This window comes from Camarhynchus parvulus, chromosome Z (assembly GCF_901933205.1).
Source record: "Camarhynchus parvulus chromosome Z, STF_HiC, whole genome shotgun sequence".
NCBI lineage: Eukaryota > Metazoa > Chordata > Aves > Passeriformes > Thraupidae > Camarhynchus > Camarhynchus parvulus.
The window spans coordinates 33,158,755-33,184,195 of NC_044601.1; the positions used below are offsets into that span (position 1 = coordinate 33,158,755).

Genomic DNA, 25,441 nt, shown 5'->3' on the forward strand with positions numbered 1-25,441 from the left:
CACTTAAATTGTCCAAATTGGCAACTTTACACGAGCAAAACAGACTGAAAAATTTTCAACTGGATCTGAAAATGTAATACAAACAGTGCATTTGTAAAATTGAAAAAAAAAATTCCCGAAAGTGAATAACTATAACATAACAAATAAAATAAATATATTTTTTCTGGTTTACTGGCTGAAAGCTTTTGACATAGTAGAAGTAATTGTGTAATTAACCAGGTCTAAAGTAAACTGTGCTTATTTGGGTTAATGAATAGTTTAAATCTTTGAACAGTTCAGAGCACAACTTTTGTCTAGAGTCTAAAATATGGCAGTGTGATGTGAGTCTGAGTATTCCAGGTAAAGTACACATAAATGGCAATTGAATCGGGTTTCTGAAATTATTTTCCTGAATGGTTTTACTTGGCCAATATGCTTCAGTCTCTAATCTGTGTATGTTTTTCAAAAGGCAGGAAATAGGTATTTGATAGCAGAAAGTGACCAGAGCAAGACACAGATTTTACCAGGTTAACAGACAGCAGTGTGACCAAAAACATGTCTACAGAGTTCAGACCTGACACCCATTTTTCTGAATCAACCCAAAATGCGTGATAGTTTGGCATTGTATTTCAGATTGTTGAGAGCAGATCGTAAGACTGTGTCTGTACTTGTATATAACAAACACACATTGAAAAAGAGGTATGGGTCCTGTAGGGATACACAGCTGACAACAGCTGTTGGCACTTCAGTATAAAAGTGAACTGAAGCTGTAGGAAAACAATATTTGTTATTTATCAGGATTATCAAATACAGTATGCATAAAACACAGCTTTTCACTATGAGCAGTAGCATACCTCTAGGGCTTTTCATGCCTGCTCATTTCTGTTGAAGAGCAAGTGGAAATAAATCAATGAACATACAGACTCATGGATCGAATAGGGGCATACATATCATTCTCGGCATGCAAACAAACTCATAGCTACATGCTTCAGAACTACATCAATGACTGGACAGCACCATTTTCTGGCCATGCAAAAGCATTTTCACTAGGACAGGGTAGGGCTCCCCTTGGCTCCCTGGCATCTGGCCAATTTTCCCATTCTGCTTGGTCTTATGGCATCTTATGCTTGCCTAAATGTAAGTGAATGCATAAGAGGATCTGTGCACATAGGTTATGTAAGTATGTATGTTGTTGTTTTTATTGTTCCCTAAATGTGTTCAGTAATAACATGACTGTGTAAGCAAGACAATTTTCTGATTAGAAAGGAAAGTAGAAATATAATTTTGTTCTATTATAACTGAGTGGTTTTGAAAAATATTTTATTACATTTCATTTGCAGAAATATTGAGATCTGCATTATTTTGGTATGCCTGGATAAAAATAAAACAGAGTCCCTCTATTTTTAAAACTCTCTCAAACCCATTGCTTCAGTTATAACATCAAGCGCATAATTATGCAGATGATTAGGATAGACAGAGAAAGCTTACAAAATCTTAACAATCTAATTGTTAGTAGTCAAGACAGCAAGTAAAAAGAGGGAGAGAAGAGAGTGAAATTAGTAATTTAAGTATTTTTAACTCAGTCAAAAACCTAAAAAAAGTATATGAGGCACCTTTTTGCTGCCAGCCTTTGGGAAGGTGTACGATTTGAGTCTTGAGATAATTCCACCTCCTGCCCAACTCTAGAAACCACAATGTCAAAGAGGAACAGTAAATGTGTCATGAAAATAGCTAAAGATATTTCACAAAACAAAAACACTCTAAAAGAACAAAACACTCAAACTTTCTGTTGCTTCTGCCTTCAAGTACACACATATGATGCATTAGAAAAATGCAGTACAGGAAATCTTAGTATTAAATTTTATTTCACCTATATTACTGTCAAACCATCCTGAACCTGTAGATATACCTTAAGGGAATTTTTAAATTCAAATGCACTGCCCTTTGTCCAGATCTTTATTTTTGGAGTACACTGTATGTTTCTCCTGCCTCTGTCACTGAACTTTAGTCCCCCTGCCCCAGCCCCCACACGTATTTAGAAATGAGTGGATAACTTTAGTGTCTGGAAATACTTCCTAATTGTAATGTATCTAATGTATCAAGCAAAATTTGAAGAACACCTTGGTCAAACAATGAACACTGTGGTTACTGAAGCAGAAAGCATGCTAGGTAATATTAATTCCAAACAAAAAGGAACAGGCTTTACATTTTACACACACATTTATGTTCTGTATAAAGATACCTTTAAAGATATGCCAATATATTTTAAAAGAACACATTAACTTAATTAAATGTGACAAATTAGCATTTTTAGGGGTCACTGAGAGATCATACATGACTATTAAAAACTGAGATGGAGCACTTACTGTTCAAACATCTAGTCTGATGCTGAAGCTAAAACAAGAGTCTGAGCCACATTCTCAGTCACTTCAAACAGCCTTTGAACTTAGATATTCTGAACATTTTAATAGCCCATATTTTCTGAAAAGGTAACTTTTTTAATTGCTAGGGTTGGTATATTCCCTAGTTTTCTTTTAAAATAAAATTTCTGATTTCACATTAAAAAGGTGTCTTTTGTTTCAAGACACCAAGGACAGCCATGTAGTCCCTGACGCTACTGGAAGAACAGAAACCTTTTTGATGCTTGACATTCTTCATAGCTGTGATACACAAAACTTCAGTATACTGCAGATTGAAAAAGAGTACTGAGTCAGCTATTTTCTTTTACTTCAGGAAATTTTTTTTCCATATTGGGAATAAATGAAACCTGAAGTACTACTTAGTTGCAGTTTGAAAGCAGATAAATTCTCTAAGAAGTCAAGTGTTCTGTTGCACAAGCTGAGCATGGTTCTCATTATACTTTTTCAACGAGAGCATCTCCCAACAGTCGGGAAAGCAACCACCTGTAGTTATAATACTGCTTAACTCACATATTTGTATTAGACCTACAAATGTTGTATGTTGAGATGAATACCTCATCAAGCACAGCAACTAGTTAGTTAGGCTGTTCTCATAAAGTTTAGGTCTATTATTATCACCTAAAAGACTGTGACTAAACAAAATACTGAGAAAAGTTAAGAGGAGAATTTGGGAAATGGCCAGAATTTGGCAGTTTCACTATAATGTCATCAGCTTGAGAACTGAAATAAAGACTCATCTCAAAAGCTCCTCTGCTGGTTTAAATATATATTGGGATGAAATTGATTGCAAGGAGAAAAAAGTAATTTAAAAAATGTAAGGGGTCAAAATCAACTTACATCTAGCCATGAAGCCTCATGTGAAAGGCAAGAAACATCTCAGTCCACGCATGTTCTGGGAGAAGCAAGAACAAGCAACTCCCCATATTCTGCATGGAAAATTACCTTCAATACAGACATTTAGCATGAACTCCTTTCTTTTGCAGAGGAAGCATGTTAGTATGACTAAGAAGGAGATGTCTAAGTTACATTAAATTAACGCATTTTGTTACTCCAAATTTGCCCATGGAACAATAGCAAATATAAGACAAATCTGATGTAGATTTATGTCCCTGGTGTAAATTTTACTCCAAGCCCTTAAAACTAACAGTACACAGATAATAATTGGACAATTTGCATATCATCCAGCAGTTGTTTCTACATTTCATGCACCTTCTTAAATTCAACTTCACATCTGGGCATTCTATTCCACTAAGACTTTGGAATAGCACCACTGTATTTTAGGCTGCAATATATATATATAAATGAAAAAGATATTGAAAAATTGGTCTGCATGGGAGCACCAGTATTAGACTGTTGCTTAGAACTGGCCATTATGTTTTGTTCCTCTACTTTCTCTCCTTTGCTTCTTTATTATAATCAATCCTTTCTCGCAAGTCATGATCATCCCTGTTGTCTTGCTCTGGATTATCTCCTCCTGGAAAACATTCTTCCATGCAGTGCCAAAAGCAGGTGAAAGTCTCTCAGTTGAGACCTTGCCAGAGTCGAACGAGCTGAAAACACATTGATGTTTCCCTTTCCTCTACCAGCATGGTGGTTGCTCATTCTTGTACCCATCCTGATTCATCACAGGCATAACATCCTCTGAAAAGCTGTGTCTGCCTGCTATTCTGTGATTTATATCTGACTATTAAAAGTGCAATATCTTGTACTACTTTCTTCTGAGCCTCACCCTTTTTATTTTTTACAGGACATTTCCCTAATTCATCACAATTATTTTGATACCCAATTCAAAAATTCACTATTCCAATTTACATATTTTGGCAATGCTTCTCATAGATAAAAAACCCCATGCAGTATCCTTGAAATGTCAGAAACTCCTAAATGTTAATTATCATGGTGTAAATAATATGAAGATAGATTGCACATCTTCCACGTAAGATTCTGTTTGTATGTTGGTGATTGTATTCCTTCTCTTCAAGCTGGCGTAATTTTTGGTTTTGTGTAATCTGAATAATTGTATTTCAGGCATATTAAAAGTCTTCATGAGTCACTGCTTTTACACACAAGTATTAATATGTGAGAACCTGGAAATATTAAGTGAAATTTTTGAGCTCCATAAGTAGTATTAGTTATTTAAAATTTTCCATTTTCTATGTTTATAGTACAAGAAAGTAATTTACAAGGCTCATTTTTAAAAAGTCCCAAAGAAAACACAAAACTCAGATTTCAATTTTAAGAAATTCAAAATATCAAATATATTGAAAATTAAAACAATGTTTTAGTGCACTCTTTGCAAAATATGCCCTTTCACTTAGCTTTGGTGACTTTCTTTTTAGCTATCATAACAAGTCTTACACAGTAGCAGTTAAATTTACACTTATATTGTGAATTTTTCTGTGTATATTATGAAACATACACAGTATTACCACACTAAATATGCTTGCCCTATCTCTACAACTGCATGTATACCGGATGATACACATGTAGTCTTGTGCGCTTAAACTTCATGGACATCCTTGTAAATGGCACAGATCCAAACCTCAAGGCAGTATTTTTATATTTAATTTTTTCTAATTAAAAATACTACTGATAATAAAGAAGTAATAAATTTTAAAATATTTCTAATTAAAAAGGGACTGATTTTGGTTGCTTAATTTCCAATTCTTTATAAAGGTACTTGATGTTCAGAAGTGAAGGTATGAGAGTAGTTGTTCAGAGGCCTGCTAGGAGTCAATTGTATTGAAATAGAGGTAATTGCTTATTTGAATAAATTTCTTTCTGCAATATGGGACTACATCAAGATAATGATCTAAATGATTAAGTTATGCAGGGAAATGACTAAAATTAACTCCCTATTTCAGATGAAATCAACTACCTTGAACAAGACAGTATTACGTGATTCTGTGGATGTATGATACCTCAGATGGCTTCTGTAGTCAATGGACTTTGAGAACTTAGGTAATTATAGTAACAGGTGGACTTGCTCACTCTTCATGGAGTGGATGAAAGAATCACCCCTACAGCAGTGCATAAGAAATTAAACCCTTGTGTAAAGTCTGATGTTAACTGCACAGACCAAATATGAAAATAAATTGAACTTCCATTTCTGCTTCAGTCAGCTGATTCTCAAAGTGAACAGCATAAGCAATGTCGCATCTCTCCTCCTAGTGTTGCTGATAAAACTATATAGAATATGACCATCAATGAGGTATCTTGCCTATGTAAAATACTGTTTTATCACATACATGATATGTGTAAAGGAGGTTCACAAAATTAAATTATGATTAGCACATCCAAAACACTGATGAAAGCAATACCATGATAGAATGTTAAGTTTCTTTTCAAATCACTGTTTATAACCCAAGAAAAATAAACTCAGAGATGAAATAATACCCAAGAATTAGGATTCCCAGAACAGTATGTGACTCTAATCCTCCTCAAATGAATGCTATTGCTATACCACCACGTTCACTTACCTTAGGAAGTGTTCCAGAAGAAGAATGAGTATTAAAACCAAGATTATCTGCAAAATAATCAAATGTAAAATGATACTGAGCAAGGTGAAAAATTTGTGTAAGAACATAGAATTTTACAGAGGGGACAAACTGTGAAGTTTTAAGATCCCATTACAGTGTTTCTCTTGGACCATCTTCTTTCCTTTTGTCTCTTATATGCAGCAGACTCTGGTACTTTCGGCCACAGAGACAAAAGTAAGTGCAGAGCCTAAATGACTCAAAGGAGAATTAAAATAATGGAAAAAATGGAAATGGAAAAAAATGGAAAATGAATGGAAAAAAGCATGTAGTGATTCAAATGAATGGAAAATGTAAAAACTTCAGGGTTGGACTTGATGATCTTAGTGTCTTTCTAACCTAAATGGTTCTATGATTATATTTTATTATTCTATATCCTCTCACCATGGCACTGGCATCCAGTTAGAATGACAGAAGGAGGCCTTACAGAGAGAAAACCAGTTCTGGAAAACCACAAGCTGGACATAGATCAGTCAGATCCATCTCTTTTCCCTTTTCAGTCAGGGAAAGAGGTAGGACAACGTCTCTTCAGTGTGAAATGACATTAAAGAAGAAACAGGATAAAAACCAACACTATCACCCAACACTGACACTTTCCCCCACCTCTTCTCCTTCTTTCCCAAAAGTTATCAAGGAATGGCTCTCTGATCCCATTTTCAGTGTTGGGTGCAGCCAGTGCCTTGTTCTGCCCTGCTCCCTCCAACACAGGAACTCACCTGATGGGCGCATGACTCACTGCACCCATGATGAATTCCTGCAGCAGCACTGCTGCTGTGCCTGCTTCAGCTTGGAGTAAGGACCACTGCAGCAGTGCTGGGAAGAGCACTTTGTTCATGTTTGTGGTCCAAGTAATGCACACTACCACTTTGAGCAGCAAAGCACATTTCTGATCTAACAATAATTTAGACCCAGCAGTAATTTCACTTGGTAGCCCTAAGCTACTGGACACTACCTCCATCATGCACAGTCTGGCAGATATTACCTCATTTGAAAATGTGGAAAATCTGCACCCACCTATATGGGAAGTGGAAAAAATTCACACACATTTATCATAATTATCATGTCTTTTAACACATATAAAAATAATAGGAATAACTCACCATTTTCTGAGCCATGTTGTGGACAAGGAATGGTAAGAACCCTTAATAATCCATCTGGTTTGTACGAATAATGCTCAACTAACTAGCAGAATGAGAGGGGAGGGAAAAAAAAGAAATAATGAGAGAAAAAGATAAGAAAATATGAGGCTGGTATCATTAAATATATTGTCTCTCTAGAAATGTGTGCATATGTACAATAGCTGATCTATATTACAACAAATGACCTTGGAATACCACAGATCTTTACTGCACATGTTATTTGCTTTATTTCTATTTAGCAGGGGTGCATGTTTCTGAAGTAACCTTGTGAATAAATGTACAATGTGATGGGCCAGTATTCCCCCCAGTTCTGCTATTAAACAGCTTTGTAACTCTGAGCAAATAACTTATTTTTATGTCTCTCCTTTTTTTCCTTTTTTTTTTTAATTTTTGGGGATAATTACAGTGCAAGAATTGCCCTAATATGCAATGCTTTCTCTGCATCTCAGAATTGCAATGGGATGTGCACAGTTGATAAATGTAGCACCAGCAGTTGTGACCATTTGTGCTCCTGGATTGTCCTCCCCACATCATCTTTTACAGGTTTGTTACTGATATTTTCCATTTGGGTATAAAGGAGAAGGTCTGTGAGTGTAAGAGTTGCAGGCATGTTCACAGTTCACAAAAACTGTAAGATAGCAAAGCTGCTTTTAAATTTCTAGTGATGTCTAGTGACATCAGGAAAGAAATACAAAAGCCCTAAGAATTAATATATGCAAGCAAAGTTTAATATTTTAGATCTGTAACTCACTTAACTCATTTTAATAGATTTTTAAGCACAAGGACATTAGAGATTTCTGCAGGGATTTCAATTCCCTTAGTATTTGCAATTTACACAGTCATTTCACCAGTATTCAGTTTTAGTATCAGCTATGGCATAGTCAGCTATGGACTTCTTCATTGTTTAGTCTTTACCAGGATCCAGACATATTTAGGTAGTAAGCTTCAGCAAGCCATGCGTTAGCAGACTTGAAAGTAGAGAATTTCAAAGCTAAAGACTGCATTATGTGCACAACACCTTAAACCATCCTCTTTTTGCTTGCTAGAATTCTGTTGTTGCTGTCATAAATGACATTAGCAAAAGACTAAACCAAGAATATCCATTATTGAACTCAGCCAGGCTGCAACATCACATTTAAAAATTATTAAACTCTCTACACTCACATAGGCTTCTACATCAACATATATTTTCTTCATATACAGAAACCACACAGTGTTGAAAACATACTTGCTAAAACATGTTGGTTTTAGCCAAAGACTATTGTTAAAGGGCAAAATAAAACAACGTTGGTCAGTTGGTCAGTTATATAGAAATGTGATGACAGATATCCACGTGACATAAATTTAACAGACCTGCCACAAGGTGTCAAATCTTTTTCCATCTGGTATGGAGAGTTTTCCTGTCTTATCTCTGTCAATACGATAGTGCAGTACTTTTCCATCATTCAGTAGGCACAGGGCATAGGAACCATTGCTATCCCTTTCTCGGATACTGTAGAAATAAGAAAGACTTTCAGGATTTACCAGGAATGAACATTCTTTTTTATCTACCCTTTCCTTAAAGCTTTTGAACTAAAACCAAAACAAAATCAGCACTGCAACTTCTGAAAACATTTTGTTAAGCCTTTCATTTATTTCTTAGTGTAATTAACTTTCAGGTTAATTGACTAAAGTTTCTCTTTTTTTTCTTCCAAAAAGGCAACGGATGAAAACAAAAAAATAAATTATGTAAGGCACTGTAAGGCAGCTGCAGAACACTGTACACTGCATAAAGTACTCTTGGGGCAAATATGCATTTTAAAGGTTGTGCAGTACTGGCTTGCCTCTCTTGTATCTTTTATTTTGCAATAAAGAGATGACAGTAAGAACAGAAGATGAAATAAAAAGAACGTAATGTGAAAAGGCAAAATTTTTGTGTTTGAAATAGCTTGCTGTGTGGCTGGGAATTTAAAGAAAATAATATAATTCTGTAACCATTAATTCTTATAATTTCAGGAAAGACATTAATGTTTTGTTGCAGATTTTACATAAAATTCATATGAAACTTAACATGGTATTGAAGTGTACGTATCTCATCTAAACTTCACCATGGAAAGACTGACAAATGTCATATAAAAACTTTGTCTAAAATTCACAGGTAGGATGATCTCCTCCTTCCAGGAGACCTATGAGTGCCCTCTGAGATGCCTATAAAGCATGACAGAGTTGTTATATGTGTACTCTAGCAGACTAGCAGACACTGAGACCAGCATATTCTGATTGCTGGATGCAGAATAGATGGGAGTTTGTTACTACCTCCATCATAGTTGGTGCAACATTTCTGAGTTTAGAAAGAAGGCTTTTTCTTTCAGTCAGGCTCCCATGCTGACTGGCAGCTGACAGTGTGACAGCAATAGAGTTAGAATAAAATTGACTGGCTTTTTTTCTTTTTTTAATGAAAAGCTTAGATTCTGGAGCATTAAAACATTTCTTGTCCTGGTGTGCACAGAAATCTACTTGCTCTCCCTTGAATTTTTGAACAGCCTTGAAAAGAATTATAGCAGTAAATTCTCACTAAGGGGTTAAGAACCTTTTCTGGTGCAACACTGGTACTTGCCGTTATATCTCAGGAGATTGCAGTGGCAAGTATTAAAGTATTCTCCTCAGCTGACTCTCTCAAGGTTGAAGTAAAAGTGTATTTTGCCTGACTTACTTATGTACCTTTTTCTATCAAATAGAATGATTCTTGTTGCCTAAGATGTGAACAGGACACTGACTACAAGAAAAGGGAAGTAGGGTCAGTTGTTTTTTTTTCTGACACCAAAGTAACTTGTGTAAGTCTCTAAAGCAAATTGAAACACATTGTGGTTTCTTCATGGCATACAGGTTTTTTCTCAGCATGCTGATTTCCTGTGCTGACTGACCAGTGAAGAGCAACAGGCTCTGCTACAATGAAGAGTGACTTTTACTCAGTCTTCCTCTGACCTGCTCAAAGCAAATAAACCTTAGAAAAATATTTTCAGAATAGAGGGCATTGTTTCTAAAACACAAAAAAATGGCATTTCATTGTAATCAGGCTTCTGTTCAGAATAGCACAAATAAGATTATAAAAATGCAATGGATTGTTTCTCAGTAACAAATATCCTTCATGCTTCACAGGAAGAAATGGAGGCTCCAATACAATTCAGTTCTACTGAAACCGGTTCTCATTTCCAAGACTTGTTACTCTCAGGAGAGGCACTGGAAACATTTCTTGAGAGCACAGGCACCCATGGGAGGGGAGAGCCCTGATTCCTGAAGACTATGGCACAGACCCAAAAAGCCCTATCACTCTTCAGTGCAGGATTTAGGTGGAGTTCAGGTTTATAGGGTTGTAATTGCATTTCAGAGGTTTTCCTTCCCCTAACCAAACAGCTACACAACTCTGGAGCCATCTGCAGCTCACAGTCATGTTCACTTCTGTCAGACAGCTCTATCACTGCACATCCTGAAAACACCTCCATTCTAACACATGATCAGTCAGGGTCCACGGGACCCTTTCTCCCTTAGGGTTATGGAGCAGGTGGGTTTTAAACTGTAGTCAGTCAATTCTAGCACAACCTAGATCCCTACAAAAGATGAAATCAGGAAGTATGCAACCTGGATCCCCACAAAACATGAAACCAGAAGATACTACAATTTTTCTAAATGTGTCTGAAAGGCAGAAGTATCAAGTGAATTGAATTGACAGCTTAAGTCTTAGTTTTGGCAAACTGAACCCTTACTGCATGACATGGATTGCCCCAAGCCACGTTTCACAATTTCACTTTGGTTTTGCCGACTGTGGTAATAGCTGTCTAGGTTAGGCTAAGCCTCCAGAACTGCAGCTGGGTAACAGTATCCCGTTCTGTGTCAACAGCTGCTGTAAAAAATAGAATAAAAGGCAAATGCTAGTCAAACTTAAAGGTTGTAACCTGAAACCTCTTTGAACGGACAGAAAAGTTTCACATCTTGATGGTTCTGCCTGCATTACCCAGGGCCTTTACATCAGTTCTGGGAGCTCTCCTCATATATGGAACTTTCTTTGCATGGAAAGTAACAAATTCTGGAATGTTAAGAAGAAAAAAAAAAACAAAATTCCAAATGCACTCTCTGCTTTAAAGGGCTCTGATATGAAACACAATATTAACTGTTCTTCAATAAAAACTGCCAAATAAAATGGTCTTCATTGAAAAATTTTGGCAAGGAAGGAAGCCAGCATTGAGGTATCACCTCGTCTTCCCTTTCATGCTATTGCAGAGAATCGCAAATGTCCAGAAGAAAAACATAAAGATAATAAACACCTTGTTGTTATAAATAAACAACACTGTTGTTTCATTCACTGAATTAATCAGAACTATGAACAACTTCATTGAGAACAGATTTGAGTACATAGCTACACAGCTATATCAGGGAAGAGCCAAGGTATCTAGATTTTTAGTGACATACATTTTTAAAACAGCAGAATAAGGAATGTAGAAATTAAAATTGTTACCTGATGCAATGCAGAGAATATTTAGGCATTGATTTTATATTTCATGCAATGTGTCTTTCAGTATTTTGTGTGGTTTTGGGAGTGTAGCCTAGACAGCAACCAATAACAATTTGGAGTATTTTAACATTCAGTGTAAATAGCTCTCCATTTCTTCCTTTGGTATTTTCATTTGGAAGCAAAAAGAACAATGTCCCAATTTTTTCTGTTTCCATCTGATGCCAATGATCAGCCCAAATGATCCCTCTCTTTCTAAAGAAAAATATCCCTGAGGGTCAAAGAAATAAATTGCTATCACAATATGCCTCATCCACTGTGCAGAAAAAACAGAATTCACAGCATTCTGCAGTGGAGAATTATGAAGAAAATAAACAAGCAAAATGCTTGCTTTAGGAATGGTGTGAAATTATTCTTGCTCCTGAATTCAAACACATGCTAAATTTTACTCTTGGCATTGCTTTGCCTTCTCAGCAATTACAGCTTTGTTGATGCCAGAGATATTGACACTCCCCACTGCTGATGGAGCTCCAGCCATTCCCTGTTTGTCTTGCCCTCTCTCTCCATGGCCATCTCTCTGGTAATGCTATTAACAACATGGCTACTCATTATCACTTCAAAGATCTGCTGCACATTGCATATGTTCCAAGTTTGCGCATCATAAGAAATGAACTTGGCGCCATCTGTAAAAGAATTATGTGAAGGGCAAAGTGGATTGACTGCTGTCTTCATTTGCATAATTTCTTCTCCCCTGTTCACTAACACATTCAAAACTGTTTCAGAAATGCCAGAACACTACAGAATTTAGGAGATATCTCAGCTTCACACTATTGCTATCTACAATGGATCCTAAAAATTCATCTCCTGGTGAGTCTGCTCCACAGTTACAAAATAATTTTGTGAGAAGGACTGCATCAAATTAGTCTATTTAGCTGACTTCACCATGGCAGCAAAATAGACCGTGTTCCACTAAACCCCTAACAAACAGCTCTGCAGTAAAACTGCACCTGAAATAGGAGATCTTAGTACAGCTGTCTCAGTTAGGTGGCAGCTTTTCTTCACACCTCAGACCCACTCTGCAGCTGAAGCAACCAGTGCAGAACCTGTCCTGAGAGGCCACAGCTCTGCTGCACTGGTCTGCAAGCGGCACCCAACATGTACCTAACTGAAGATCAGTAAAGAGCTCTCCCCAAGAGTCATGGGCATCATCCAGACTGCTGTGGAGAGGAAGACAGCACCTCCAGAAACACAGTTCAATATCTGCGTATTATCATTTATCTTGAAAAGCTTTTATGGTCTTTTATAGCTCGTCTAAGCCTAGCAACTCCTTGGCACTTTCAAGAGGAATTTCATCATTAATTAATATCCCTGAATTAGGGTCACATTTAATAGGATTGTTTTCATCTTCTATGATGTCAACAATTTCCAGTCCCTTTTATGGATAGAAAGTTAATAGTGATAGAATTATCTTAAGAATTCTCTACATGATCAGAAAAATGACCTAGCTCAGCATGCAGTCTGGTAGCAGCAAACTCCTAGAAGAAGGCAGCAATATTAGTGTAAATATATACTGCTACATATCCCAGAAATAAAAATCTTTGGTCAGACAAAAGCCAATAAAACTCTTACAGACAACTGCACTTCAAAGCTTATTATTTTGAAATGTTGTTACTAGTACTAAGTATTGTGACATATAAGAGACAGTTTAGTTTCTAGTTGTCATGGAATGTCATGATCTGGTGCATTGTTGTAGTTCATTATAATAGTCTAAACCAGATTTGTCCTCTTTAATATTCTCATTACTTACTGAAGACACTCATATGACACCAAAATAGTTTTGTACTTCCCTTTTACACAACTGTTCATATTTTATGTGAATTATATACAGCCATGAACACATGTAAAAAAGTTTATATAGACTAAACTCCTAATTTGCAATGCCTTCACTCACAATTTCCCTAATACTGAATTTTTCAGTTTAACAGTATTTCTGAATATTCTTTATCCTCCTCCAACTCCAGAACTCCTGGTTTTGAATGCATATGCAAGATCACAGGCTTGTATAACTTAAGTGGTCATTACTGATGGGAAGATATGCCAACCCTTACCACATACCTGAGGCGTTTCTTATGTGAAACTACAGAGGAAACGAACTCTTCTGCTGTTCACTTTTAGTGTAGTTATAATTTATTTTTAAACTCTTCCACATATGCATGCATGAACTCACATAGATATCAACAATATTATAAATATTTAATGATGCATTATTAATAAAATACTATTGCAATATTAATAAAAGTATTACCAATATTAACAGTTTGATCTATGATCAATGTTCCCTACCAGACAAAATGTAATAAACTCCAGAAGTTTGGTCAAGAACCATCACCCAGTATAGAATGTAAAAGTGTTAGTGTAGTTAAGTGGGGCTTCAGACATAAAGTTCTCTATTTTCAGTTTCTTTTCAGATAATTTTAGAAATATTTTACTTCTGTTCCACTGCTATTTTTCCCCCCAAAGTTTGTGCCTAGAGTGGCAATCTTACATAAACATTCTTCATAGAAGAGGTAGAAAATACTTCCCATTTCATGTCATAGTTTCTGTGTTTGGTTTTGAAAACAAACTCTCTAGCATCCATATACATACTTCACTGACTTTTAAGCCATGAAAAAACCTTTTAATGGATCTTTGAAAACTCCCTGGTAAAACATCCACATTTAGCTCAGAATTTTTTCTTGGATGCATTGTAGCGTTATTTTTATGGTGCTATTCATGATGTTTTGAACTGCAGTCAGGAATCTTTTCTACTATTTCCATATTTAAACCATTAAAAATAATTCTAGATTTGATAATCTTGCATTGCTGCACAGCAATGCTAAAGAAATCTACATGTTAGTTGTATTATTACACGGACTACTATATTGGATTTTGCTTTAAGGTAGGTACGTCAGATGGATAGCAAATTTCTGGTGTAATGAAGTTTTGGAGAGCCTTGCTAAAAATATTTATTTTTATATAATATATAAAATATTATATTCTTCTAAGATTTATTATTTTCTCCATAATAAACAATTTGATTTTTGTCACATACAAGTATTCACTTGTGGACTTGTTAAATAACCTCAGGTGTACCTAATCTCTGCAAAAATTTAGCTCCTCTTTTTGTTCCCATGTTCCAATTCCTACCTCAACAAGCAAACATCTCTTAGACTTACATGTCTGAAAGTTTTACTTTTCAGTCAGCTACTGGGCTTAATTATCTTGACCAGTGTTAGAAAAACACTAATTCACAGCCACAACTTCAAAGCCTTCAATCCACAGATGTACAGACTATTCTGGCAAGCACTGCTGCTGGGTAAGTAAAACTATGTGATGTCTGTGCCTGAAATATAAAACAGTGCATCACAATGCACCACACTCAACAGTTTTGCTGCTTCTGCTTCAGTTAGCCCAAAATGAGTGGTTTATTTCTCAACACCTGCTGAGCAAGCCCGTGTTAGGCAACCCAAGGCTGAAAGCAATAAACCTCTCTGAATTAGACAGCTCTTTTGCTATTTGTGATGAGCCTCTAAGCGTTTGGGTCTGAGAGCTAGAACAGCTCAGGAATGTAGAATTACTGATTACAACACAAATGAAAACACATTATTTCTCTTGCTGCACTGGCTACTGAACTGTGGGGTAGATTAAGTTCTTTCCCTGGCTACTACATTCTAAAATGGCCAGATAGGAAGTCTGTGTAAGAACAATTAATACATTGAAAAGCATCCTACAGATGCAGAAGTAAACAGTCTTGTCCTTAATAACAGGTACCCGAGATCAACACACTAGCAGTTCATATTATTCAAGCTCCAATGGCATTTCTTGTGGTTTAAAATTAGCATTTTCTCCTCTATGAGCTTCTCCTCCTGATATGAAAGTAGCCACCCAAGCTCCATCAAAACTATGTAAATATGGATCCATTGACATATCCAGTCCCATGAGAGAAGGTCTGAATGCTCCTCCACAACCCATTGATCATGTCACTGCAAAGAGCATCAGAAATGCCTCCCAGGCCATCTTTAAGGAACACAGGAAAATGCTGGGAAAATATTTCCAGCCAAAGCAGTAGGACTGCTTGTAGAAGATTAAAAAGAGACTAGTGTTTATAATAGAGGTTGAAAATGTCAAGTCTCTTAGAAAATTTCACTCCCTTACTTCAAACCTATCCCTGTTGTTAAGAAATGCCAGCTAGTGGATTCTTTTCTTTGAAGAAAAACTAGATTCCTTCCCCCTGTGCGCCTCCGCCCTTTCCCCAAAGAGAAGTACTTTGGCCACAGAGGAACCAATATGTGCCTGAGGCAAACTGGAAAAGCTGCCAGTTTTAATAAATGATCAACATCATGACTCAGCAGATACAAAGTTGGTTTGGTAAGGTGTTCAAACAGAAAGTAAAAAAGCAATACATTTTTAGGTATAAAATTGTCATTAAAAGAAACGATTGCTTTTTGTTTCAATTATGGGACCTTCTGTCTAAAAAGTAGGAGAAGAAACTAGCAAAATCACAGGGCAAGAAAAAGGAGAGGTTGTGTGGTGATGTTGGGCTGGTAATTGGTAACAGCAACTATGTTAATCAAATCCTCTGAACTCCTATGCAGCAGCAAGATATACATCTGGCTCCACAAATTTTTGTAACTTTTGTAACAGTTTTTTTTTTTTTTACTACAAGTATGACAAAATCTGTGACAAGCTTATTACAATGTTTTGTTACACATGGCAGCCAAAGCAACTGGGTAATGCCCCTCTGGATGTGGTCCCCACCAATAGAGAATATGAGGCTGAAAACAGGCAAGCATGGCTACTTGGGTGAGACTGGCTATGAAACAAAAAATTCAGGTACTGAGGAAAGAAAAGAGAGTTCAAGAAATGAGATGTCACTACAGTCAAAGTGTTTGTGGTTAAGACCTCATAGGAATTCACTCTACTGGGAATTGGATTTAAAGGAGTTACTGGTTCCTGTCTACTGAGACTGAAACATGGAAATATGCAAGGGTTGCACCCATATTAGCAATTAGTATGGCACAATTACAGAAAAACAGTAAAGTGAAAGAATTGGTACTGAAGAACCAAATCCTTCCTGCACTCACTTGTGGGGTTTCATTTTGGACTACCTCTAAAAAAAGCCAAAGAGGCTGAGTGCTAAAGAAAACTACATAGGCAGGTGATGAAATTTCCCTCAAAAATTATACAGTTCCAAGTGATCCTTACATGGCCTTGACTTTTAAGCCTAATTTTTCAAATTTTTTATCATTATATAAATACTTTCTGGGTGGGGGTGGGAGTGACAAAAGACAGCTCTGTTAAAACACTAGTATTTTTCAAATGAGGATTCTCCAAACAAACCCCTGGCTCTAGTCCCTGATGACTCTCAGTCACTATCCTAATGCCACATTTGTGCTCAGAAAACAAAAGATCATTAGGCTCGGTAAATGCAGAGGGTAAGCACCAGACAGAAAATAGTGCTGTCAAGGTAGAAGTGATTATTTTATTGCTTAACTACAAAACAAAGCACTACCCTGTCCCTGGCAGACTTGACAGATACAGATCCTAACAGCTGCTAACATAGGGAGTTTGTCTCTGTACCAGTTTAATAAGCCTGTGTATTGGGTGCAGGTGGTCAGGCTTTGACAGTGGGTCTGCAAAGGCCAGGAGTTGCCCTGGGCTGGCCACAACTGGCGCCAGCAGGTCCTAGTGGACACCCCTGCAGATGTTCCAGGCTTTTGTTATAGTTTTCTGTCCTTAGTTAAGTGAGGGACTTGAGGGCAGGAAGCATCGTGTCATGTAAATGATGCTGAACTGGGTGCCCTCACTGTGGATGAACCATGCTTCAGGGCACAGTCTCACTTGAGATTTATTCAAAAGAGCTGTACAGTAACACTGGAGGCAAACAGCAATACCACAGAAAAATAAACTCACAGAAAAATAAACTCACAGAAATTTTCCATTGTTTCTTGACCCAATGAGGATACGGCGTTCTGACTCCTCCCGAGAGATTCTCCCATGGAACCATGGCATCTTCTCATGGGCTGTAGTGGCGATCAGCTTCTCCAGCTGAGGCTTCTGACTAATGATAGCTTGCTCAAGAGCCTGCCCCTAGAGAACAGTAAAAACACGGTGAAACAGTCAAACTATCTTCTGCAATAAAAAGATAGGTCTCCAGTCTTTTGGGACTGCTTTTGGGACATCCAAAATCTGCACATAATTGTTGTGTGTGAAGATTGTTGTGCTATAAAGATTTTAAACCAGAAAAAGAAGGAAAATTAACCAGTAAATAAAACCACTGATATATCAGTATTTAAGCTTAAAGTCATATTGTTATGCTAATGAGACATGGCTAAATGAAGTTAGTGTCAGTCTGAGCTTTCAAACATACCTCCAAATTAAACATCCTTTGGCAGTGTACTAAAATAAACCGAATGTGCTTTGCACTGTTGCAGCATGTCTGTGTCAAAGACATCAATGCAAATTTTCCCAGACAGAACAGTCTCCATTTTAGAGTAAATTATTCAGAGTAATATTAACTTAGACATTTCTAACCTTGTCTACAACCTACCACTTCTAAATTGGGCTCAGAATCTGAGGGCAACCCCCACTAGTTTCACCACCGTTTAACCAGAGCTCATCAACTTCCCTCTAGATTGAGCTCAGACTCATCAGAAAAGACACCGTGAACCTCATCAGTTATAGAAAATGTTGTATAAGTTTCAGATTTTCCCAGCTGGGGATTGCTCCATATATTTTACAGAGCAGAATTCATAGGGTTACTTGCTAGCAGCAAAAGAGATTAGGAACCTTGAGTATCTTCATGAGTTCATAAAGGTAACTCATGACATCTCAAGGTGAAATAATACTCTCTTTGCAGCCTCCTACACTAGTGTTTCCATGTTAAGAATGGCTTCTTCATAGTCATTCCCAGGAAAAAATCCAACATCTTGTCCTCCACATGGAAAATTCCTGCTTGACCCCTGCAGCACTGAAGATGCAGCGCTCTGGAGTGCAGAAACTGTTCTCTTTCAGGAACAATTTCTGTTTTGGACATAAATTAGCCTCACAGAAAGAAGGCCAACTAAGAGAGTAAGATGTAAAACAAGTCATCATGTCACCATGCCTGCCTGCATATCAATCCATAAAAAAATCAGAATGAAAAGCAACGAGACAAACCATTTCTGTATCTTGCTTATTACATGTATTAATTTTTGGTCCAAATCTGATGGCATACATTAGTGCAGAGGTAGATAAGATTATGCTAGACCATCGTAGAAAGTCTAAGGGCTTAAATTTCAGGAAAACTACACTTATCGCCAAGTTACTGCATGTACTGGGGAGAAAAAACCCCCACTGTTAAATCTAAAACAGCTGTGATTTCATTGTGAAAAAATACTACCTAGCAGCAGCAACAGCTGGAAACAAACACTGCAATCTCTTTTTCTCCTAGCTCAAAGATTACTTTATGTCAAGATCAGTCTGTTTTTACCTGCAAATTCCAAGTCTGCTTGACATACTCTCTGATGAGGTTCTCTTTCAAATCTTCAAAGGGTCCTGTTTTGGGTTCAATGCCTGGCGGCCGGTTGAAAGGTTTTCTCAGTAGACAGATAAGGCCATCTGCTTCCCCTGAGTGATAGTTAATGAGTTCAGCAGGACTGGCATGTGACTTGCCTCCTGCAATAGCATAGGAACCACTCAGCTCCCTCTCAATTGTATAGTGGTGGACCTTCCTTCCATGGGCCAAGGATAGGGCGAAGCCCCCCAGGTAATTCCGGCTTTGGCGGAGCAAGTATAGTCCATCACTGGCTCCTCCCTGCATGAGATACTCCTCAGCTTCTTCACGTGTGATATTACCAAAGAAGTATGGCAAATGGTTAGCAGGGTTTGATGTGTTGAAAGCCATGTTTTTTTCTTTTCCAAGTAGCAAACCTAGAATACTGTACCTGAAAACACAAAGACAGAGATATGAATGTCAGCAGAATAAAAGAGGATAAACCAGTAAGACGGCAGTTCACTTAGTATATTTGCAGAATCACAGAATGATTTAAGCTGGCACAGACCTCCAAACTTGAACCAATCACCACCTTGTCAGCAAGACCACGGCACTGAGTGGTCTGTACACTTGTTTTTTGAACACCTCCAGGGACGGTGACTCCATCACACCCTTCAGCAGAGCATTCCGATGTTTAATAACCCCTCCTGTGAAGAAATTCACCCGATGTCCAACCTGAAAATGTCCAGGGGGCATAGCTTGAGGTAATTTTAGTAATTAATTTGTTGGTGATACATATGTTGAAAATTAAAAAAAATATTTTGAAGTGAAGATCCCATTTTTATTTTTATCTTGTTAGAAGTTGTTTGTCTAAATCTCATCAGTCTCTTTTCCTGTTTCTCAGCGCCTTGGCTAGAAGTGGACAAAGTGATCGGAAGTTCAGTTTCTCCTTCTATAGTTGTGAAGCACATAGGAGTTAAAATATGACCCCTTCACAATAAAATGGAGCATCATTTCAGGGAAGCCATGCAGCAATCTGTGGAATCAGCATAAAACAGTTCAGGCTATATGGGAACAGGGCTAATACCACATCTGTCTTGTAGCTGGCCAAAGTGTGCAACTGATTTACATGAAGAAAAGTGCAGAAGACTTTATGGATAACTATGTAAAAAGGGAGGGTCCATAATGCAAAGGTGTAATTGAGGAATGGGAGTCTTAATGTAGGGCCTTTTGGCACACAGCACTTCAGACTGACACCTTCCCTGGCAGACCTGAAGCAGGTAGAGCTGTTTGTGCCTACTGCTTAATTCATATTTGATCCATCGGTGCTGATTTGCTGTCCCTTGAGCTCATATCAAAAAACAGTAGAGAAATACCTGTGCTATGCTGTGAATACGTAAAGGGTTGATGTGGGAAAGGAAAGATGTAGAGGAACACAAAGTCAAAACAACAAGGCTCACACAGTATAGAAAACTAGATAGGGCACAGTCATGTCAAACCACATACTGTGCAGATCTTCCGGTCTTCTCCCACCATCCCAAATAAGGGAGATCTCAAAGTTGCAAAGATATTGCATCTATAAAATAGAGCTTTGTGCAGCATATTATTTATTACTTTTGTGATCTGCAACTAAAAGCTACTGGTGTAAGTTCCCATACCAATCTACTAATATAACTTTCACTTGCTAATTGCAACAAAGAAAAGTTGTAACAGAAGACACAGAAGGCAGTCCTTAGTCAGTCACCACCAAACAATAATAATACAATGCCCATTTGGAGGCCAGTTAATAGTACTGTAACACAGGGTCAGGACTGGGGTCAATGTTATTTCATTGAGGTGGTGGACAGCGGGGAGAGCACAGCCCCAGCGAATTCACAAATGATACAAAACGGCACAGTGGCTAAACATCACAGGGCTGTGATACTATTCAAAGGGACCTGAAAAGGCTACGGAATTCGAATGAAAGTAATTTAATGAAGCATAACAAAGGGAAACATACATTGGAGCAGACTTTGCCCCTTTTGGAGCATCTGCCTTCCTGGCGGTGTCTCACACCCTTGTGATGTCACCATGGAAGGAAGGTCTGTGACCAGGATGTTTTCCAGCAGGGTCTGTCTGTCCACGGTTTGTCCAGGGCCCCTGTAGGTGCACACTCAAGGCATGCAGGCTCCATCAGAACTCTTGGCTTGCTCTGCCAGCTTTGGCATAGGGGACAGCAGCAGGCCTGGGCACTGCACAAGTGCAGCCCCTGCTGGTGCTTCCCTTCCCCCGCCCAGCTGCACAGCCCGGCTAATTTCACCGGAGCTTGTCCTGGGACAGTGCATTGATAGAAGGGAACACTCAGAAAATTCCCCTTTCTTCCCTAACCACCTCCCCCAAGTACACTGTACTAAGCTGGTGGTAACTGAGGAAGGGTATGGGGGCTTAGGGTTGTGAATATATAAGCTCCTCTCCCAAGCCCTCCTGAATCTTGCCAGAGCCTGTCACATGCAACATAAATCTCAGCCTGAGCATTTGGGAGATGTGGAGGAGATCAGGGTTTTCCTCCTACTCTCCATCCCTGCCATCTCTCCCTGCCCTCCAGTGGGGTGCAGAGATAGGGGCACAGTCCAGCCCAACCCCACATCTCACTGCCCTGTCCCAGGGCTCAGCTGCTACTTTCAAGCCTTCAAGGAGAGCCAGCAGGAGGCTCTTTCACTACCTCCTCTCTCCCACAGCCTTCTGATGGCCCCCTGACTTTTCTACTCCTAGCACAAAGGAAGCTCCATCACTTTGTACGTCTGTCTTGGCAGGACATGGCATCAGGCACCGAGGAAGGCAGGGGAGAACAACTCTGCTGCAAGGGACAGCGGCATGGGGCAGACACCCCAGGCAGGGCTGGAGTCCTTCTCTTCCTACATGTGAGATGATGAGAAGAAAAGTAGTACTGAGGAAGCTTAAACTGAATACCAGCAAATATTCCTTCACTGAGGAAGTTATCAAGTACTGGAACAGCTGCCCAGGGAAGTGTTTAAATCATCATCCTTGAAGGGATTTAAAGACCTACAGAATGGTGGTTAGGGACATGGTTTTGTAGTGAGTGGATTGAGTAGTGATAGGTTTACAGTTGGACTTGATAATCTTAAGGACCTTTTCCAACCTAAATATTCCTATGACTCTTTGATTCTATTATTCTGAAAGTCATTACAAATATGGATGTTTTGAATGTTCTAGTTCCTGTTTCCTTCACTCCTGCTTAGTTGCTTCCTTCACACACCCCCATGTCATTTTTTTTTTTTACTCCACTATGCACCACACATACTGGTCGTTCGGAGACAAATATACATCATCCAACTTCTAGCAAAATGGTCCTGGAAGGCAGGTTCAAAGTCTTCAATACCACTTTCAGGAAAAACAGAAGAAAACAGATTTACTACTAGGTTTTTAGTAAGGAAAGAATTTGGATGCATGACTGATCAACACTGGCTCTTCGCCAGCAATGTACAACTTGGAGAAAAGGAAGAAATAATCCCACAATGTGTCTCATGTCAAGAATGGTACTGCACTGCAGTGCCTGCTCAAAACACCTCAGTAATACATACTGAACAAATATCAAACAGAAAAATATCACCATACTCTTAATCTGCAGATATTTATTTTAATGAATGTATTTCATTAAAGTTAATATTTGCCATACTTCTAGCTTCAGACTTAAAAAAGATAAAGAACTTTAGAATGAAAATAATAGCTAATAAAATAAAAGTAAGGTGGAGGACAGGATTAGAGGGGGTAAACACATCACCCTTGACTACAAAAACCTTTATGGCTTCTGAAATTTAAATTCACTTTGACTAGGATGTGTTTCAGATCAGGCTACTCTCCAGAGTATTTTTTGTCTCATATTAATCTCAGTATTTTCTACACAATCTTCAGGATGATTTACCCAGAAAAAAAAGGTCTTAAAAGGCAGAGGGAGCCTGGGGGAAATCCACTGGTTGTAATTTAGATGAAATGTCAGTGATGGCACTGGTGAGGGACTGTCTCTTAAATCTTCAGAATGAGAAGGCCTGCTATATAACAAGTTTCTAAAATATGAAGAATATTCCTCAGTTATAAAAAGAACACAGCAGGATTCTTATGATCTCTAATATTTCACAAATTATTTATCTATATCTGTTTAAGAAAACAATGGCCTGATTTACTTTCACAAAATAGGTTACTGTTGGTAGATTTCAGGCCAGGTTTCTCTACCCCACTTTCTAATATGTGAAGAATATTTAATGTTTAGCAATGGTAGGAAATGTTTGGACTGATGCAGCATCTCCTGGGCATGCACAGAGGCAAATAATCACAAAAAACCCCTTCAGATAATGATTAAAAACTACTTTAAAATTTTGGAAGAACGTCTGAACTTGGGATGGCTGTTCTCTTTGTTTGGAATTTCAGAATCTTGCCTTCCTTTTGGGAGTGTAATACACTTCTAGGATCAGTAATGGAATAGAAGAAAACACTTAAATTCTGAGTTTCCTCCTCCTGTAAGTTTTTCCAGGTGCACAAACAGTGCAGTGTTTTTTGAGCCAGTGTGGTTGCAAACGTGAAGCTGTAAAATGAAGACTGTCAGGCTTTACCCTTATGAGTGCTGAAGGAAGTGGGGCTGGCTACCCAAGAGAGGAGCTTGAGCGTAACAGACATAGCAGGGCTTAAGTGCAACTCTCCCCTTAGTTGTTAAAAGTTACTTTTAAGGAAGCTACAAATGCATGCAAATATCACGCTTATCCTACGTGAAAGAAAAAATATTGCACAAACACATAAGAAAATTAGGCACCCACTTCCCCTCAGGCAGCTTCCTCATCACCTCTGCGGGGTACTCCTGACATAGCACAAAAGTTTAGTACCTCACGCATTTTATGCATACTAGGAAGCAAAACATTCTCTCAGAACAGATGAGCAAAACTAAGGAATAACTCACCTGGAAGGTGTTAGAAAAAATCTGTGCTAACCATACTTCTACACTTAGCTTAATTCTATTTCATGTCATATCTAGACAAGAATAAAAGAATAATTGCTATATTGAAATGTTTGCCTAGCAAAGGGTATAATATTGCCAAGGTACTGATCTCCATTCTAACATTAAAAAAAATACAAATAGGAATATGAATCTTTCTAAAACCACCAAAGAGTAGTGTGGCAGAAGACTTAGGGATTTCTGATCATAAGTTTGCTTCTTAATGGGTAAGATGACTAAAATGTGACAGAAGACCAAAAGCCATGGAGCGGTGAAATAGTGTTACAAAAAAATGTTCCTTATTTGAGCAGTTATTTTTTCACCTTTTTAATTTAACAGTTCGGTTTCAGAAGCATTTTCTTTCTTTTAGATATTTTTGCTTTACTGTGATGCTTTCAGGGTGACAGTGGTGTTTCTGCGAAGATTTTTAAACACTGAGATGTATTCTTCACCAGAAACATAGCTTAATTAAAATCTGTCTGGGAAAAGTAGGGAATATGGTAGCTTTGGCCCAGAAGACTTTTCTGATGGGGAATTCAAAACCTGAATCTTACAATATGATCAGTGAGCTTTGGGATTGTCCAGTCTGTAACAGGTTCATTTATTTCATCATTATTATGAAAGTTAGTGGTCTAGCTAGCCTCTTTCTGAGCTTAAGAAGAAACAGCTTTTGCCCTCATTCATGTAAATCTTCAGCATTCTGGCCGTATCTGAAGAATCAATTGCCTACTAAACAGGTGGCATTGGTATTTCATCTACTAGGTTTAGGGTGAACACCATTTATCTCCCCTCCTGTATCAAGGAGTCATTCATAAAATGAACTGAAAAGGAGTATCACAAACACACCTAAAATCCTTAGCTTCAAAAATATTTTCCTATATATTTACTTTCTGGAGTCATCTTAATACTGAGGACAGACAGATGTTTTTTTCTCCATTGAAACATGCCAGAAATGCCATCATTTACTCTAAATTGCATCTGACATTCTGATATCATCAGACTACTCCAGGCAGTCTAGCTATTGAAGTATTTCCTGAGGAAAAACTACTTGACCTGTCAACACAATTACTACCCTATTACAAGGCAAACAGATGCTCAGAAAAAGTACAACAGCATCCATGTTCTATTCAGGACTTTTCTACAAAAGCTTCTGTCTCAGCTCATGGAGGAGCATGCATCACTAAAAAAGTGTTCTTCACTGATGCTAGGAATCTATTGTCTCTCTTATACAACACCTTTATTTTGGGATTCTCATGTATTTGGTAATCTTTTCACATGCCATAGTTTTCCTCTAATAAGGTTTTTCTGCTTTGATCTTTTAAAAAGGTCAGAATGCTACTGTGAAAGAAAAAAAAAGCCAGGTGTTTATGGATTATTATGGATTACA

The 25,441-nt window shown here is 37.9% G+C and overlaps 1 protein-coding gene across 1 annotated transcript in view; it reads right to left on the bottom strand.

The window, feature by feature from the left end:
* SYK (spleen associated tyrosine kinase) overlaps positions 1 to 25,441 on the bottom strand; it is a 44,552-nt gene that overhangs the window by 9,060 nt on the left and 10,051 nt on the right. The window contains exons 2-7 of the mRNA XM_030968834.1: positions 19,068 to 19,521; positions 17,526 to 17,686; positions 8,425 to 8,563; positions 7,033 to 7,114; positions 5,876 to 5,922; positions 1,593 to 1,661 (exon numbers count right to left, since the gene is read on the bottom strand). Coding sequence (XP_030824694.1) covers positions 1,593 to 1,661; positions 5,876 to 5,922; positions 7,033 to 7,114; positions 8,425 to 8,563; positions 17,526 to 17,686; positions 19,068 to 19,481 — 912 coding nt within the window. The 5' untranslated portion in view covers positions 19,482 to 19,521. The remainder of the gene's footprint in view (positions 1 to 1,592; positions 1,662 to 5,875; positions 5,923 to 7,032; positions 7,115 to 8,424; positions 8,564 to 17,525; positions 17,687 to 19,067; positions 19,522 to 25,441) is intronic.